The sequence below is a fragment of the Podarcis bocagei genome (assembly GCF_964188305.1).
Source record: "Podarcis bocagei genome assembly, chromosome: 4".
Classification (NCBI taxonomy): Eukaryota; Metazoa; Chordata; class Lepidosauria; order Squamata; family Lacertidae; genus Podarcis; species Podarcis bocagei.
In genome coordinates this window covers 47136100-47153938 of record NC_138128.1, presented here as the reverse complement: position 1 = coordinate 47153938, position 17839 = coordinate 47136100, and the positions used below count along the sequence as shown (strand labels likewise).

The following is a 17839-nucleotide window of genomic DNA, read 5'->3' as shown; positions in this document are numbered from 1 at the left end:
AAAACCAAGGTGGTGAAGATACTAAAGACTACTCTCCCTCCATCTAAAAAATCTTCTAAGACAATTTCTTTCCTTCAGACTGCATAGACATAGAGGGGTAAAACTGACACACACAGAATCTTTGAATGTCACTTGTCTGGGAGACAATATATGCAAAGCAATGCAAGTTAACGCTGTTGTACAACATAAAATGGCTAAATGATTTCACCAAGCTTCGCTGGACTTTACAAGGATACAACATGACCTCCCTTGTCATGGAGGCATAACACTCTATGGAGAATATCATCTGCTTTAAGACAGGACCACCACAACTTGCTACTGGACACATAGTCAGAGAGATGATTTGTAGAAAGGTAGGCGAAAACATTGTCCGGCAAGATTGTAACTTCAAGGCCATCTTCTTTTTTCCTCAGAATTTTTACATCAACAATCTGAGCGAGAGAAAAAAGGCGACACTTTTTTAATACGTGGAAGACCACCGCCTAAAATGCAATATTCCCAGGATAACAAGGTTTCTCAAAATGCAAGCAACTTAAAAGATAAAAGAAAGAAATCATCTCAACAATCAAAGTTAAAGTCTAGGAGCATTTTTTATTTTTTGGAATAACTTTTTATTGGGTTTTATAAACAAGGATCATTGGAATAATAACCGATACAAATAAATAAAACAGTTCTTATTTGAATATAACAAAAATAGCATAATAAATCTGCAGCAATATCTACAATAAATAGTTCATTATTAGTGGTCATTGTATAAGTTCTTGGTTTGTGAATTGATTTTTTAAAAGGAGGTGGGGAACAGGATAGAATATAGTTGACAGATAACATTCATCATCACATCGCTAAATGCCTAATCAGCAGCCCTTCTGGTTGTGCTTAAAGTAAGTGCAATAGTCATTTTTCTTCTTAGGTTATTAATGAAACAATATAAAGTGTTGGTATACTGATGAACATGGGAGTGGAGTTCAAAGTGAAGATAATAATTTATGTTTAAATTTAAATCTAGACCAGCCAGATTGAGCATTTATTCTGATGTGCAGAACACTTCAAGTTAGAATAAATGGTTTAAATCCAACAGAAATGCTCCATGTTTGCATGAAGTAGTACTATAATTGGGACCCCATAGCATAGTCCTTCTTAAGATATATGAACTGATAATCTGATCATTTTGTATGAAATAAAACCCAAGTTAGAAATATCATAAATTCCTGTCTTTGCTCCTAGCATCCTCAGGAGAATGTCAACAGGGAAAGGGAAGGGACATCTTTTAGAATAAATTACCCGTCCAGTTTCATATGTTACTTCTCGCTTCTTTGAAGTCTTTTTTTCTCCACCATCCTCAGCTAGTGCTTCATTTGTCAGCTTGAATGACAGCAGCAGTCTCTCCTGCTCAGGCTCACATTTTAAGACAATCACTTTGACCACCTGATTGGCAAAACAAAAGAATCTTCATATTGCAGACATGTTCTCTCTCACACTTCAAAAACAGGACCACCTGAATGTGTCCCCCGACATCCCTCTACTGCATCCTATCTGGGTCCTAACCCATTTCCCTCCACTTTAGCTGGATAAAACGTGGAAGTTCTGTAACTTTCCACTGGCTTTATGCCTCTCTCTGTGTTAAAGTAACAAATGTAAGTCATTTTACTAGTAGTTCAAAATCTTTTATTTAAATGTTTTTCAAGAGAGGAAGAGAGACTACTGCTATGTCCTACTACATAAGCATATCAAGGGTCCTACGAATTCAGTAACAATAATCTGCCATTCATGTTCTATCACTAAACAAATGTATGTGCATTAAAGATGTTATGCAAATCTGTTATGCAAATGTGTAGTGCTATTAACAACTGAAAAATTTATATCAAGGACAATCAGACTTTTTACTTTTACCCAGCTTTTACCTGGCCTGCATAAAATGTTTCCTGAGGAACAATTGAAGGTGCCCCACCAAGCTCAGTTTTGGGGACAAGGCCCTTTATGTCGTTGTAGAATTTCACAATGCAGCCAAACTCCCTAGCACAGGCAACAAAACCATGGGTGGTCAAGCCTGGCTTTGCATCTTCGAAACTGGAAAGGGCAGGGAGTTTGGAATTGACAAGTGTTCTCTTAAGCGTCAGAGCGAGTTTCCTTGCTTCAGGATTGCAGGAAAGCACCTGGAGGAGAAGAAGAAACTGGAATTATGTATGCCAACTGGCAGGAAACTGCAATTGAACCAAAATGAAGGAACGTCCGAAATGTCAGCTTGGAACGGACGGGATCAGTCCTAATACAGCTGGCACAACCCATCAGCTTAGAAAAATAAGGGCTATGAAAGGTTAGGAGGTAGCTGTCAGAGGCAGAGCTCATCCTGTAACAGGACCTGAATAACACTTCTTTAACTATTCAAAATAGGCATGGGGAATCTCTGATCTGCAAGCTAAATAGGCCACTGCATGGGTCCTAATGTGGCTGACAATGTCCTGTGGGGCTGTAATCCTACACACCTGCCAGCAAGTCCCACAGAACTCAGCGAGTTCTTCTGAGTAGGTAAAATAGAAATATTAGAAATTATGAATACATGTCATTGTCCCCATTTTAGATTCACTACAACTCTGAATAAGCTAGGTTGAGAGATAGTAACTGATCCAAGGGATTACACAGTAAACACAATGGCTGAGAGGGATTCTGAACCTAGGTTTTGCACATCCAACCTAATGTTACCCACAGAACCACAGCAGGGCAAAGTGGTCCCTTACAGAGAGTTCTTACCCGACACCGGACAGTGCTCCCCACACTGTATTTCTTCTCTGGCTGTTTCAGAAGCACATCTGCCAGATGCAGTCGGGGAACCAGGCCCTTGATGTGCTCAGTCACCTTTACTTGCATGCCAAAGGGCTTCAGAGCCAACACCGTGCCCTAATCCAAAAGAACGAGGGATCAGAAAGCAAGGAAAACTAGAACAGAAAGAGGAGATGCCCACTATCTATCTTTGAGGAAGTGAATGTGGGGCATTCCAAATCTTTGACTCTAACTCCCATCAGCCTCAGCCAGCATGACAAACAGTCAGAGGTGATGGGAGCTGCAGTCCAACAACTCCTTTGGGAGGAAGGTTGGGATATAAATTGGGCAGGCATCTGGAGGTCACCATATTGGCTACCCCAGCCCCCAAGTGTCCCTCTCCCCTCAGCTGCTACTACAGCGTTACTTAAGAACCATCTTGAAGGGAAGAGAGATCTAGCTTTCAATAATTACATTTCCCCTTGAAGCTTATGTTTATTGTTTTATCATACAATCTAATTGATGCTCATTATTTAAATCTTTTTATGTAGACTGCCTGGCAAGGTTTCCCTAAAAATCAGCATATAAGTATCTAAACAAAGCATGATTACACAGACTAAATGATAGGCAAATCCATTGCACGTAACTTTGTGGAATGTAGCAGAAACCAGACTGATTTCCGTACAACTAATGCAACGGCTCTGCTGGCCTACAGTGAAATTAATAGCGTTCCATTAATGTCACACAGCAGGATTTAGGTTCAAAGAGGCATTAAGCACACAAGTCAGAAGGAAATACTTGCTGGACAAAATTGAACCAAAGCCCTCGCCTCAGGTTTGTTCAGCAAGATAACCAAGATTCCAAGGATATTTCTCTCTCTCCTTGAACTTACTTCCACCACCTGTCCCGGATGAATATCATGGTATCTCAGGAATGGAGCCTCAAGAATGTGTCTGCAAACAAAAAGAAGGGAAGTGAAAACTGATCTGTGTGGTGGAAGAGAAACAGATGAAAGAGTAAAGAGAACTGATTCGCCCCCACCTCCGATTCTTCCTCCTGCCCTTCTAAACAGGTCACCAAGTGGAGATTTGAACCCTGGTCTCCTACGTTCCTGGCCTGCCACTGTATACTATACTGGCTCTTTTTATATCTGTGCTGTCAGTATGAAACTGGTATATATGATCTAAATGAGGTAGGGCATCATTGGGCTAAATATCAGTCACATTGTGTGCCATGATCTAGCCTTGGTGTGGCCTTGGTGTACATGGGGTGGGTAATGGATGTGCCTGGACAGAAATTCATCAGATGCTAGAATGGACCTCAACAGAATTTCCTTTGTAACTTAAGGAGCAAAATATCACCTGAAGGTAGAAAGTTTGGATACCTATGGAACCAATTTTGTTAATGTGCAGATGCAATCCACTGCACAGGTGTGCATAATGTAGCCATCTCAGTTGTTCTGAAAGCAATGGGACATACGTCCCAACTGAAATGTATTATCTGTCAGGCATAAGGAAGTTCCATCTATGCATAGAATTTAAGACATGGAAATATGATTATATAAAAACACTTCTCAGATTGGTTCATTCAAATTGTACTCTAAAGCTTACTGTTTGAGAGACACCACCACCACATCATCCATTGGGCTGTAGTCAATAATTCGGCATTTATGCTTGCTTCCAGGCTTGAATGCTGCAGGTTTGAAAGATTTGGCAGTATCTGAAAGATGTTTTATCTGAAAGAGGTATAAAGATAGTGCAGAAAATGAAGATTAAATTATAAATCCAATTTTCTAGTTTAGGATTAACCTTGCCTTAATCCAGAAAGCAAAGCAAAACCTAGATGCTGCATCTGTCTGATTCTACCTTCCTATATGAATCACAATGTGACAACAGAGGTTATGATCGCATCTAACAAAGGCGAGCAAACAACAAAAGAATCTAGAAAAGCTCATTGCTACCTTCTGACTCTGGGCTCTTCTCAATACTCCAGCACAAATTAAGACATCATATAACACATTCACAAACAGATGCCAAGACACATCTATGTATTGAATTGGTAACGGGCAAAAGTGCTGATGTACTGCTCTCCAAACATCAGCCATGATGGTTGAAACAGTCTACCCTCCTAGAAGATGCAATCAGCATTGAGTTACTTACATGTGCAAAAGCTAGGCAGCCACTATCCAGCTTGAAGATGGCACCAGTCTTTTTGAGAAAGGTCTCAACTGTGGAGTCTGGAACTACCCTGCCAATCTGATCACTAGACAGCTTGCCAAGTTGAGTGCCAGGCTGGAGGAAAACTGGGCGCAGAGATAGGCGTATTGCCTTGGAGGTAGGATTGTTGAAGAGAATGCATGCTTTCACCTGGCGGGGAAAACACAAAGGGGGGGGGAGGTGTTAAGTTTGTAGGAAAAATAGGGAATGTGCTGAGAATGGTACTTTACTTCTCTTAAACATTCTAGCCTCCATGACTATGGTGAAACCATACAGAGATGCAACCGTTCAACTCATATCTTAACCAAATCCTGCAGCAGCACCACCTTAACACAATTTAAGCCTTGCTATAAAATCACTTACCGTCTGACCTGGTGAGTAGTTTCTTGTTTTTGTAGAACTCATGTGCATGTAGTCCACAAGTCCAGAGAAGGAAGACAGAAAACTTAGAGAAATTCCAAAAGGAGTCACCTGGAAATATTCAAAAGGAAACAAAAATTGCCCTGCAAGATGTAAAATTAAACAGAAGAATTTCTCTGACAGATCTAGATGAGTATTAGATGAATATTGAGTTCTAATGTGGCTATCATAAAATGTAAATGTGTGTTTTATGGTTTATATGTATTACATGCTTATATGTATACAATATTAATGATTATTTTGTGGTGGTTCCAAATTATGTCTTCTAGTGCTGTAAATCACTAGATTTAATAACATTTTAGGGTGGTACTCAACCAAGTCCTACTCAGAGTAGACACATTGAAATTAATGAACCTAAGTCGTGTCCATTAACTTCAATGGGGTAGCTTGAGTAGGGCTAATGTTGAATATCACCCTATAGAGATTTTTAAAAATCTAGGGTAAGCTAGAAGGGAAAAAAACAAAAAACCTCATATGGTTCAGGCACAGGGTCATAGATGTTTCCAACAAAAAGCCTCTATTTTTGCAATTATCCTTATATTTTAACCAACCTCAGTAGTCAGACTGGAACAATTCAAAGTTGTGAAAAAGCAAATGCATTTTTTGTTTAAAATGCAGATGTGTTAGGGAATTTAATAATTTCACTGTACTCTTCCAAGAGAGAAGAGAATAAGATTAGTACATTAATTCATAAAGAACAGCTTACCTCCTGAATCTGGGCTTTCACCACCAGCCCAGGTAGCAAATTGCCAAGGGACCAGTTTTGTTCTTCTGTGGCAATAGCTGCAGCAACCTCCGACTGATCAATGGCCATGCGGATTATCCTCCCACCATTCTTTACTTCTTCAATAAGGCAGTTGAAGTATTGGCCTACCTTCAGCTCAGTCCCTAAGAGACCAACACATGCAACTATCATCACTTTTCAGCAAAGTTTTGACATTACCTTTCTATCACTATGGCCATTATTTCCTTGCACCAGCTACTTCTGAAATCCTTTCACACGTTCATCACATTAAAAGGCTTTTCATCCTAGACCATAACATCCTTCTGGACCGTCTAGAGGTGCTGGGAGCTGGGGGCACTGTTATACGGTGGTTCCGCTCCTTTCTCCTGGGCCGTGTCCAGAAAGTGGTGTTGGGGGATGAGTGTTCAGACCCCTGGGCCCTCACTTGTGGGGTGCCTCAGGGTTCCGTCCTCTCCCCCATGCTTTTTAATATCTATATGAAGCCGCTGGGAGAGATCATCATCAGTATGCAGATGACACCCAGCTCTACCTCTCCTTTAAATCAGAACCAGTGAAGGCGGTGAAGGTCCTGTGTGAGTGCCTGGAGGTGGTTGGAGGATGGATGGCGGCTAACAGATTGAGGTTGATTCCTGACAAGACAGAAGTACTGTTTTTGGGGGACAGGGGGTGGGCTGGTGGGGGGGATTCCCTGGTCCTGAATGGGGTAACTGTGCCCCTGAAGGACCAGGTGCGCAGCCTGGGAGTCATTTTGGACTCATAGCTGTCCATGGAGGCGCAGGTTAATTCTGTGTCCAGGGCAGCTGTCTACCAGCTCCACCTGGTACGCAGGCTAAGACACTACCTGCCCGCGGACTGCCTCACCAGAGTGGTGCATGCTCTAGTTATCTCCCGCTTGGACGTTTCCGAGCACAATTCAAAGTGTTGGTGCTGACCTTTAAAGCCCTAAACGGCCTCGGTCCTGTATACCTGAAGGAGCGTCTCCACCCGCATCGTTCAGCACGGACACTGAGATCCAGCGCCAAGGACCTTCTGGCGGTTCCCTCATTGCGAGAAGTAAGGTTACAGGGAACCAGGCAGAAGGCCTTCTCAGTAGTGGCGCTCACCCTGTGGAACACCCTCTCTTCAGATGTGAATGAAATAAGTAGCTATCCTATCTTTAAAAGACATCTGAAGGCAGCCCTGTTCAGGGACGTTTTTAATATTTAACGCTGTATCATTTTTAATACTTGATTGGGAGCCGCCCAGAGTGGCTGGGGAAACTCAACCAGATGGGTGGGGTATAAATAATAAATTATTACTTTTATTATTATTATAGATTGAAATACTCCACCTTGCATAAAAAACTTCCTAAACAAGAGAAGCCAGGCAACAGCTGGCCGCTTATAAGTTACTGTACAATGATATGTACTCAAGAATCTCTCTCTCAAACACACACACACATTGGGCAGTAAATTCTGCCTCTGGTAACTCCCAAATCTAAGATTTTACAGTTCTCTAAACCACCCATTTGCTTCTCCCCCTGCCTTAAACCCAGTACTCCTAAGTATAGTTATACCTTTGTTGGCTGACAGCAGGTAGGCCTTGGCTTTCTGACGAGGCAGAAAAGCTTTTGTTGATGGGATGCCTATGTCAATAAGGTAGCCGTGATCTTCCACACTAGAGATGCAGCCAGAGAGCAGCTGTTTGGAGAAGAAGTGTAAGCTTAAAGGAAATTTTATCAGACTCCTTGTTGTTGTTCCTCCCCCCTCAAGCACTCAAGTTTCCCTGAAAAGAAAGAGGACTTTGGGCTCCCACAAATGAGACCTATACCCTTCACAGCAATATTAGGACAAGATATCTGCACCTGCTGAAATTCTATTCCCTGCATTCTTATAAAAGGCACAAGAACATTTTCCCATATCAAATCACAAAAAATTAACAGATATGTTTTGAGCTCATCTGATGATGCCCATTGCCAGGTTCCCCAGCTACTGAGGTTAGGGTATGTGATGATACCAGAGAGGTTCTTTTCCATGGAAGCCCCTCTCTAGGTCTGTATACCTGGCACCTACATAGATGACTTTCTTGCACCAAATAAAGGCATTTATCTGCTAAAGTGTTATTAATTGTTGTTTTGTGCTTTTTATTTTGCTTTATTATATTTTATGTTTTGTAAGCTACATGACATAATTTTGGAAAGGCAGGTGTAAACAGATAATTCATATGTTTCATACCATGCCAGGTCTCAGAGTGGCAGCATTCAAAGCCTTGTTGACATCTTTGGGGTTGATTGTTAGCTGTATACTCTGACGACCTGTAGTAGTCTTCTCCACACCAACCACAGCACATCTGACCAGCATTCCTGGGGTAAAGAGATCTGAGAGAGAATTCAGATCCTGCAAAACGATAGTTTAATGGATAAAGACTAAAATAAGGAACATATCAAAACAGCAACAGCAATATCTAGTCACTGACTCTGAAACACTGGCCAAACAAAATGTTCTGCTGTAAGCAATACAACTGAATTTTTGAACATGCTACAGAGGATGTTGATTACTGAAGGGGTTGCAATACAGCCATTTAACTATTCAAAGCTTATTCCTCCAAAATACAGATGGCAAGCCAAAGGAAATTCATGTTACTGGCTGTGTGGAGACCCAATGCAGGACTTCGGGGCCAGAGTCTAAAAGGGAACTAGCCAGAGGGAATTTCTAATATTTCCTCTAAATTCTGCCCTTCTCCCTGAGGATTCCCATTTTCCTCTCTTTCCGAGCTTTTGTATGTTGTTTCCCTAACAGGATTTCTTGGCTTTTTGGGTGGCATTTCGAATGAGTGTGATTTGACAGCAAAACAGTCAGATAAGAAATTTTTCTCACTGCTATTCCCTCCGGCTAGGTTCCCTTTTAGACTCTGGCCCCGAAGTCCTGCACTGGGTCTCCAAACTGACCCTGCAAGCTCCCTTCACCCAACCACAAGTCTAAAACCTCTGCCAGAATAGCTTCAAGTTCTCTTTTCAATTTATTACGTTGGCTTCGCCTCATACACTGGGTTTTTCCACAACTACACCAATGTCTTCACACCCAGGATAAGGTAATCATTCCCAGATTTACCTTTTCCCTCACGGTGTATTCATCCCACCTCTACCACCCATTTTGTGGCGTTCGTACAGAGCCCCAGTCGTTTCACGGACTATTGACCTGTATACCACTACTTTATTCTTCCGCTGCCACCAATTTTGTGGGGAGGAAACCCAGGGTTCCCCGGTGAAGTATTGAGTTTCAGTCAGGTAGAGTTAACAATGAAGATTAAAGTTTATTTCAAACACAAACAAGTTTTAAAATATATTCGAAACGCTGTCACTCTATTGACTCTCAGTCTTGTCCCTGTCTCTAAATCACTCTGACTCCTCTATCCCCCCCCCTCAAAAAAGAACCAACCGAACTAACTGTCGAAACCTCTGGGCTGAGCCTCAAAATCAGGTAGGCTCTGCCTCCGGGCTTTCTTATTGGTCAACCTATTAACCCTTTCTCTCCCTCAATACAAACGTATCCCCAAAGAATGGGCAAACACCACATCAGCATATGCTGTTCCAGACTGGAATGGGATGTGTCAGTCAAAATCTAGAAGTGTTTTTTAAAAAAGGTCTACCTTCTTTTGTTTTTATTCAATTGTGAAGATATTAATTTCAATGCACATCTTCCCATTCTTGCAGTGTGCAAAACACTAAAGCAGGGCACTCCAGATGTTGGACTACAACTCACATCACCTCTAGCTGTAATTGTTGGGGATGGCTAACAACATCTGGATGGCCTCAAGTTCCCCATCTTGGCACCAAAGCAAGTCAGGTGTTGTAAAGGCAGCTCTAAATGGTCTTCTACAATGTAGACCTCTTCAGGACAGAGCAGGAAACAGAGGAGGCAAGAAAATGCCTTGAACAGAAGAAACCTGCTGCTTGGTGGTACTTGCAGAACCCACCAAACAACTACGTAACACACACGCACCTTGTCTTACCTCTAAGTGCGCATCTGTAGCCACCTGTTCATTCAGCATCTCATTGTAGGCATCACTTATACGTGTCACTTGCACAAATCCAGTGAGCCCATTGGGCAAGCTGATCACCAGCTCAAACTGATTAGACTCTTTCACGCATCCTAAGAGCAATACCCCTGCAGTGAGGGACTGTTTAAAAAACAAGGACAGATAATGAGCAACTTTCAGAAACACTTTTTTCTCCTGTGTTTTACACAACTAGACTGTCCCCCACAGGGGAAAAGAGTATAATGTTAATAAAAGCTGTAAGTCCCCTTTTTAACAAGACCTAAAAAAATCCAAAGAAAAGCGGAAGGGGAAAATTACATCATTGCCTTCTGCATGCTGTGAATTATCTCTCAATACCACAATGATGTACAATCTACTCCTGTCTCATATGCTACTATTTGAAATGGTACTACTTATTATTGTGTAGGTTTTTGCCACAGTGTGAAAATAAGCCATAATACAAATTATAGACCAACCTCAACTGTTAGAAATTCAAAATGTTTAACACCGATTTTTACAACGGCTTTCTTCTCAATCTTGAGTTTTTTTGGCTTTGTTTCATCTTGATCGTTTTTCTTTCTTTTCTTGGCCACTTCTTCATGTTGCGTCTAAGACAGTTAAAAAAAAGAAAGACATTTCAAGATTTTGAAAAGACAGTTGCTTCCCTAAAACAATAGTTTAGTTTTAGAGCTGCAAAGGGACCCATGAACGTAACCTGCAAGAAAGCATGTTTAAGAGAGTTTAATCTTAAGGAAGGCCTGGTCTGAAACTCAAAGGAGCAGTACAAATCTAAAATTAAACAAGAATGGAGATTCAGTGACGTTCCAGTGCTGGATTACAACTTCCATCATTTCTAACCAATGGCCATGATAGCTAGGGCTGGTGGGAGTTGGAGACCAACAACATCTTGAGATCTACAAGTTGCTGGAAGCAAGTGAGCTCAAAATCGAGGCTGAAGTGCTCCACCTCCTCTCTCCTCCTCTGGCACGCATCAAAGGAAGACATTTGAAGCATTCACTTCCGAGTTTAAACTAAACTGACCACAATTTGTTGCTATGCCCAAACCAGGCCAAACTCTGGCTTACTGAAATGAACCAAAATCAGAAGCTACAGTTTAAGCTACAGTTTCGGGAAGCTTTTAATGTTTGATGTATTATAGTATTTTAATATTCTTTTGGAAGCCGCCCAGAGTGGCTGGGGAAGCCCAGCCAGATGGGCGGGGTATAAATAATAAATTATTATTATTATTATATTATTATAATAATCAGCATGAAACTTGTTTATACAGCACAGGCATTTCTATTCTATCCTGAGGAGTTTCCAGAACCACTTATTGTGTTATTCTTAAGAACAATGTCAGTGCATCAATCTGGGGCTATAGCACAGTGATAAAGCATATGCACTGAATGCTGAAGAATCTGGGCTGAATCCTTGGCAACTCCAGTTAAAATTGCTACAGGTAAGAGGGTTTGAGAAACACCTCTGTAAGCAGTTAGAGAATTGCTACCAAGCAGAATAGGCAATAATAAGCGACAAGATGAACCTATGATCTGACTTAGTAGAAGGCAACTTAATATGTTCACAATTTGCATACTTTGAATAAATTATCCTGCTCTACTGTTGACTGTCTGGCCGCTTTTTCTTCTTGACTTTTCCTTTGAGGGCCACCTCGAGGGAAATTCTCTTCTAAAGATGACATGGTTATCTTTCTGCAATGGAAGCAACAAAGTTATTTGCATATACAAATCGTGTTCAAAAGGGCAAAACCAACACAAACATTTTCTTATATGCAAAGAACGAGGACAGACTTTAAAATAACAGGAATAAAATAAGTGTTGTGCTTTTGAAGATGATTCATTCTTTAAAACAAGACAACACTCATGAGAGTATCAGGACACCAAGAGCTCATAAATATTGTTAATCTATGATGTGCAAACACTGTACCACACCTACTCAAACTGAATGTCTACTGGTAGAGATGCAAAAATAAGCTAGTCCTTCCTTTGTTCTTAAGTAACAAAGAGTTATTTCATGAACCAAGATCCTAAGTATTCTATGCCTACATAAGTGGAGATCAATAAATAGTTTTTTCTATCATTAGCTCAGTTGGTTAGAGCGTGGTGCCAATAACACCAAGGTCACAGGTTTGATCCCTGCATGGGTGCATCCCAGGGGTTGGACTAGATGATCCTCAGGGTCCCTTCCAACTCTATGATTGGGTCCTCTTCCAAGTCTATGATTCTATCACTCAGCCAAGAAAATAACTCACCTGTTGATTTCTGGCCGTTGTTGGTTTTGCTTCATAACCATACCAGGATTTTAATCATTTACCCCACATACACTCATAAAAATCTAGCAATGTTTTGATAGTTTTAAAATATAAACATTTTTATATAGCTCAGAAGGCACAAAGTGGAAGCTGGGGCAGATAAGAGCACTAATTTCACTCTGTCTTTATGTCCATAAACCAGCTTTCAATATTAAAAAACACACACACACACACACACACACACACACACACACAAACGGGTTAAATCAAGCCACACAGCCCCCCTTCCATGTCTTCTGTGAGAGATCCTGCAATCAGAAGAGCGGAGGCGCGTCACAGCAAGCACTCCGGCGGCGAACCCGCAAGGCACTCACACAGCCACGCTAGTTCTACACGTGCAACCCACCTTGCCGTATTTCTCAATCCCCAGCTCACTCGGACTCGGCCCCCTCTCCTTAGGCCACCCTCCTTTCCGTCATTATCCCTCTTTTCCAGAGAGCTCAGCTTATCTACCTTTTCCCCACGCTTCTTCAACTCACTGGCACGCCTGGGGCGTGAGAGCCGCCATCTGCTCCGCAACCCGGAAACGAATTCGAAGGCCAGCAAAGGGAAACCGGAAGTGGGCTTTACGGAAACCGGGCCGTGGTAGAACTCGAGGGACGGTTTATTAGTCGTCACAGAGCGCAAGGAATCCGGTAACTTTGACAAACACGAAAATTGCCCAATCACATCACACCTTTCTGAGGCGGTGCCGCCTTACTCGCCAGGTCAGCGCGCCTCAGCCAATCAGAGGCAAGCGGAAAGGACGGCTGTTTGAGCGGCGCCATCTTGCACGCGAAGGGCATTGAATGGTTCTTATCGGGAGGAGAAAGCTACTGGGTAATAACTGCGGCGGGCGCTGACTTGGCTCGGCAGAAGGTTAATTTTGTTTGGGAGTTTGAGTAGCATCTGTAAAAAGGGTAGAGGCCCTGTTAGTGTCTTGTGACACACACATAGACCCTGGTAGGAGTAACCTTCAAGGATTTCTATGGCAATTGAAATTCAGTTTAGTAATCCAATAGCTACTGCATAGGTCCAAAGGGTCAGCATTTTTGTGCTGCTGTTTCCGACCGGGCCGAGGGATCCAGGCTGTCATTTTCTATTCTGGGTGTTGTCTTCAAAACTCGTTATGAATGTCATTGGTTGGTATATAGAGTAATTTAGCGTTTAATACTCTTTATACGCAGGTTGCTGTTCATATGAAATAACTAAAGTTGGTTCAATGGTTGGTAATAGCTAGCCGAGGTCTAAAGGAGCTTCTATTATGTTGACTGAAAAATACTAAGCAGTTTGAACTGTTTAAAGGCTATTATTTCACTAGTAAACGATGATGCATAAAAGTAACTTTCTGGTTATTGAAATATCCCAATGGGAATATGCAAAACAGAGTGGTTTCCTTTTTCTGAAGTTCTGGTGTTGTACATAGCACCAGACTCCGGTTGGCTTTGCTTATGACTCCGTAGTGTCCCTGTATCTGCAAGAGGATGAGCCGTCTCTTTCCTTTTTTTGCAGATTTGCAGTGTAAAATCAATCCACTTGTTGAGGAGATACCTGTGTTAATCGCAGTTGAGAAACATTTGGTAAGTTGGTCTCCTATACTAGATCTAACTAGTATTCCTCAGTGAATTGATTTGAATGTTTCAGTAGTTGGTGCCTATTCCCTTCCACTTCTTGCTGAACAACAGTGATTGAAGGTCTGTTTGAAAGTGCTTGCTTTCTGCCCAGACTTATGCCTTTAGCTATGACATCGATGACCTGACTCCTTGGGGTGGGAAACTACAGTTGTTGGTCTTGTTGGTCATTGACTTGACTAAGAATAGGTGGTACAGGAGTTGTAGTCTGGAACGATAAGATAAATTTATTGCATGAAGTATTCTAATGTCAATTAAAACTATGGATTACATAATTCTTACAAATAGGACATGCAACTCTTATTAGGTTATCTGTTATTATTATTACCCATGCATGTGAATAGTGGCAAATCTGTAACCTGCTCTATGGAGGCTCAGGTGGCTAAATAATTCATTATTTACAAGCCCATATTATGCTTCTTGAAGCATCGCTCTTAAGTTCAGAAGTAACCATTATTGTTTGAAGGTCAGCACTGTAAAATATATTGGTATTAGATGTAGCAAGCAATTCAGAATAACAGCTTTGAGTAGATCCTCCTATGTAGTTTTAGTTTTAGTAGCTAATGCTTTCATGCTCAAATGTAAATAATTGGAATGAAGTTGGTCTACTTTGGCTGGAAGATACTGTAGATTTTTTTTAAAAAAAAAAGATTCAGTACTAACTTCCTTTTTTAAAATCTAGGACGAATAGTGATGGCAGGACACGATGCTGGGTCACAACACCAATTCACAGGGTTTCATAAATACTTCAATACCTACACCATGACAGGCAGAAGAAATGTAAGTGTCCAGTTAAATATCTGCTAAGAAACAAAGAAGTTGATTCTCAAAAGTTCCTGAATTGATTTGGGAATGTGTGGGGTGGGAACCTCTGGCACACAGACCGAATTAGGCTTGGCAGGGATTCTAATTTGGTTTGCAAGGCTCTATTCCACAAACCACTTGCCCTGCCTCTGGTATCCTGTGGTGTGGCCTTCACCTTGAAATGCGTTTCTAAGAAGTTTAAATGAAATCTCCTTGGAACACACTCCAGAAGGTGATGTCTTAGCACCCAAGGTGGTGTCACCTGACATTATTACATTAGGTGATTTGACAGGTGGACAGCCCTGCCTTCCTGTCAAATTTGGGCTTTAATAAACTCAGGTACTTTTAATAATCCATTTCTCTCTTTCCTGCACTTAAATAACAGAAAAACAACCCTTTGAAATGTGTTTGATCTGAGGAATAATATCCTTTTCTGTCTTTAGTATGTTATAGCTACATATGCAACGATTGCAAGTATCATCCTGTATTTTAAACTGAGGCCTAAGAAGCAAACTCCAGCCGTGACACAGAAATAAGATGGGTAAGTGTCTGCCATATTTTACTGATACCAGTAGGGCTTAAAACCTCCAGAAATCCAGGTAAATCTCTGTATCTGTACATGAAATGTCAAATGCAAGTTTAGGATCTTAAGCACTTGTATTGTTACGAGTAAATCATTTCACAGGCCTTTAAGCAGATTACAACGTGAATGAAGTTATTTCTTACCAGGAATGTTGTTATATGTTGCTGTCTCTCTAATCTCAACTTGAACATAGAAGGGCTTTCTTAAATGGCATAACAAAGTGTAGTGATCTTGAATTTGTGTAACACTCTGTTCTTCAGCTAATCAAACACCAGGAGCAGATGCATAGTACCAGAATTTTGATACAGGATATGCAAGGTTAATTTGCTTGTTTTTGAAACCTGGGATGTTTGCCATGAGTTTAAATTTAATAGATGTCTTAATAGAGTTGGCTAAGGAAAAGTTGATAGTTCAGATAGCAGCAATTGCTCAGCATGTGCATTTTTATCCTATTTTATGTCACTCAGTTCTTCACTGAGTGGCATGACAAGAGTATCTAAATGCAGAAATAAGGGGAAGTGGTTGCTTTCATATCCTCTTGACATCCAGTTGTGAGCATACCTTTAAGTTCTGCCCAACTAAATAGCATGTTATTTCATGTCAGCAGTGTATCCCCATTTGTATGATCATATATCTGCTTAATAAGCCTTAAATGTGTGAGCCAGCAAACCAACCAGGAAGTCTTCTGTTAACTGTAATTTCCCATTTTGTATGAGCCAGGAAACTGGTTAATGGCTTCAGAACAAGCCAGTATATGAATTTTCCTGGTTTGGGCAAAATACTGCCACTGTGTGTTAATAAATAGAAGTTGTGCAAGATGTAGTAACTGAATGATGTTTATTTTTTTGACAGGTTGACATGTTGACACTGGACCATGCACATAATATAACTAGAAGTTGATGTACACTTCAATAAATCATGAACAGTGATGAAGTTTGTCATCTGTACACATTGCCACTACAGAAGTGACGGTCCTACATATAAACAGCGTGCAGAGTTCTAGTGTGTACAATTCAGTTAAGGAACCCTTTCAATCTGTGCTGAGAAATGATGGATACATCCTTAGGCATTACTGTATCTCTGGGATAAATGTTACACTGCATTCTGTTCCAAAAGTGAATTATGGCTTTCATTACAACCATTTGTGTTCCAAACATGATCCTATTTCCTGTGTCTTAAACATGTGGATGGTGCTGAGCAGAATATGGCACTAATACTAAATATTAATATAACCTGTTTAATCTACAGGCATTCGTCAACATATGGAATTCAATGATCTGGCAGGGCTGCTTTTACATTGAGGATAATGCTGAATGATAGGTGTTAAGACTCCTTGACTGATCTTATTTCTGAGCAAATATGTGTCTGCACCACTCTGCACAGCCTTAATTCAACCCAAAGTGAAATGCAGATAGGTAATAGGGATCGTGGGTTGCATCCATTGTGGGATAACAAAGCTTTCACTTGCTTTTAACCAATTGTGGTTTATTATTTCCAAATGGAGACAAAATGGGCAGTCTTAACTATGGTTTATGAACTGGTCATTCACCAATCCATAGCAAAGATTAACTACTGTTTAGGCTTCAAATGTAACAGTAAAGGGTAAAGGGACCCCTGACCATTAGGTCCAGTCGTGGCCTACTCTGGGGTTGCGGCGCTCATCTCGCTTTATTGGCTGAGGGAGCCGGCGTACAGCTTCCGGGTCATGTGGCCAGCATGACTAAGCCGCTTCTGGCGAACCAGAGCAACACATGGAAATGCCGTTTACCTTCCTGCCGGAGCGGTACCTATTTATCTACTTGCACTTTGAGTGCTTTCGAACTGCTAGGTTGGCAGGAGCAGGGACCGAGCAACGGGAGCTCACCCCGAGCGGGGATTCGAACTGCCGGCCTTCTGACCAGCAAGTCCTAGGCTCTGTGATTTAACCCACAGCGCCACCTGCGTCCCCAAATGTAACAGTACCTGTAATTAAATTGAAAGTAGAAAGGGAAGCTTCTAATCTTGCAGTCCTGCGGGAAGTGGCTTGCTTATTTATGTAATGCAAAAACATAATTTAGTGTTGAGACTCAAACCAGGCCTAAATTCCACCACTTTCTGCAGTTTGCCTCTTGGGAAACATCCTTTATGATGCTGCATATACATTTCATCCCAGATGATGTACTTCCAGTGACCTGCAGGCCCCTTCTGATGGACAAATGTTCTGATCAGTCACCTAGAGGCTAGTAGTGAGCAGGGTCAAAGAATGCAATTTTTACTTTTGTACAGTTTCCTAATTTCTGCACACATCCCTCTAGCCTCCATCCAGGGAATCAAAAGAGGCATTGTTCAAGAGTACAAAGCACAGCCACTAGAATATGG

General features: G+C 41.4%; 2 protein-coding genes across 3 annotated transcripts in view; one reads left to right on the top strand and one right to left on the bottom strand.

The window, feature by feature from the left end:
- The window catches only part of PDCD11 (programmed cell death 11), a 28093-nt gene extending 14998 nt beyond the window's left edge, over positions 1–13095 (bottom strand). The window contains exons 1-15 of one of the 2 annotated variants that reach the window (XM_081191248.1): positions 12938–13095; positions 11750–11864; positions 10632–10763; positions 10129–10296; positions 8352–8513; positions 7694–7817; positions 6100–6281; positions 5337–5444; positions 4917–5123; positions 4368–4492; positions 3650–3710; positions 2749–2895; positions 1902–2153; positions 1282–1425; positions 237–431 (exon numbers count right to left, since the gene is read on the bottom strand). In XM_081191248.1, coding sequence (XP_081047374.1) covers positions 237–431; positions 1282–1425; positions 1902–2153; positions 2749–2895; positions 3650–3710; positions 4368–4492; positions 4917–5123; positions 5337–5444; positions 6100–6281; positions 7694–7817; positions 8352–8513; positions 10129–10296; positions 10632–10763; positions 11750–11854 — 2112 coding nt within the window. In that variant the 5' untranslated portion in view covers positions 11855–11864; positions 12938–13095. Of the gene's footprint in view, positions 1–236; positions 432–1281; positions 1426–1901; positions 2154–2748; positions 2896–3649; positions 3711–4367; positions 4493–4916; positions 5124–5336; positions 5445–6099; positions 6282–7693; positions 7818–8351; positions 8514–10128; positions 10297–10631; positions 10764–11749; positions 11865–12830 lie in introns of both variants that reach the window. The other variant, XM_081191247.1, reaches the window with a different exon arrangement.
- A 160-nt stretch (positions 13096–13255) lies between these two features.
- On the top strand, positions 13256–16619 carry ATP5MK (ATP synthase membrane subunit k). Its single transcript, XM_081191286.1, has 5 exons — positions 13256–13342; positions 13976–14043; positions 14777–14874; positions 15342–15439; positions 16334–16619. The coding sequence occupies exons 3-4, from the start codon at positions 14788–14790 to the stop codon at positions 15432–15434; spliced, it is 180 nt and encodes a 59-aa protein (XP_081047412.1). The 5' UTR covers positions 13256–13342; positions 13976–14043; positions 14777–14787; the 3' UTR covers positions 15435–15439; positions 16334–16619.
- The last annotated feature ends 1220 nt before the right edge of the window (positions 16620–17839 follow it).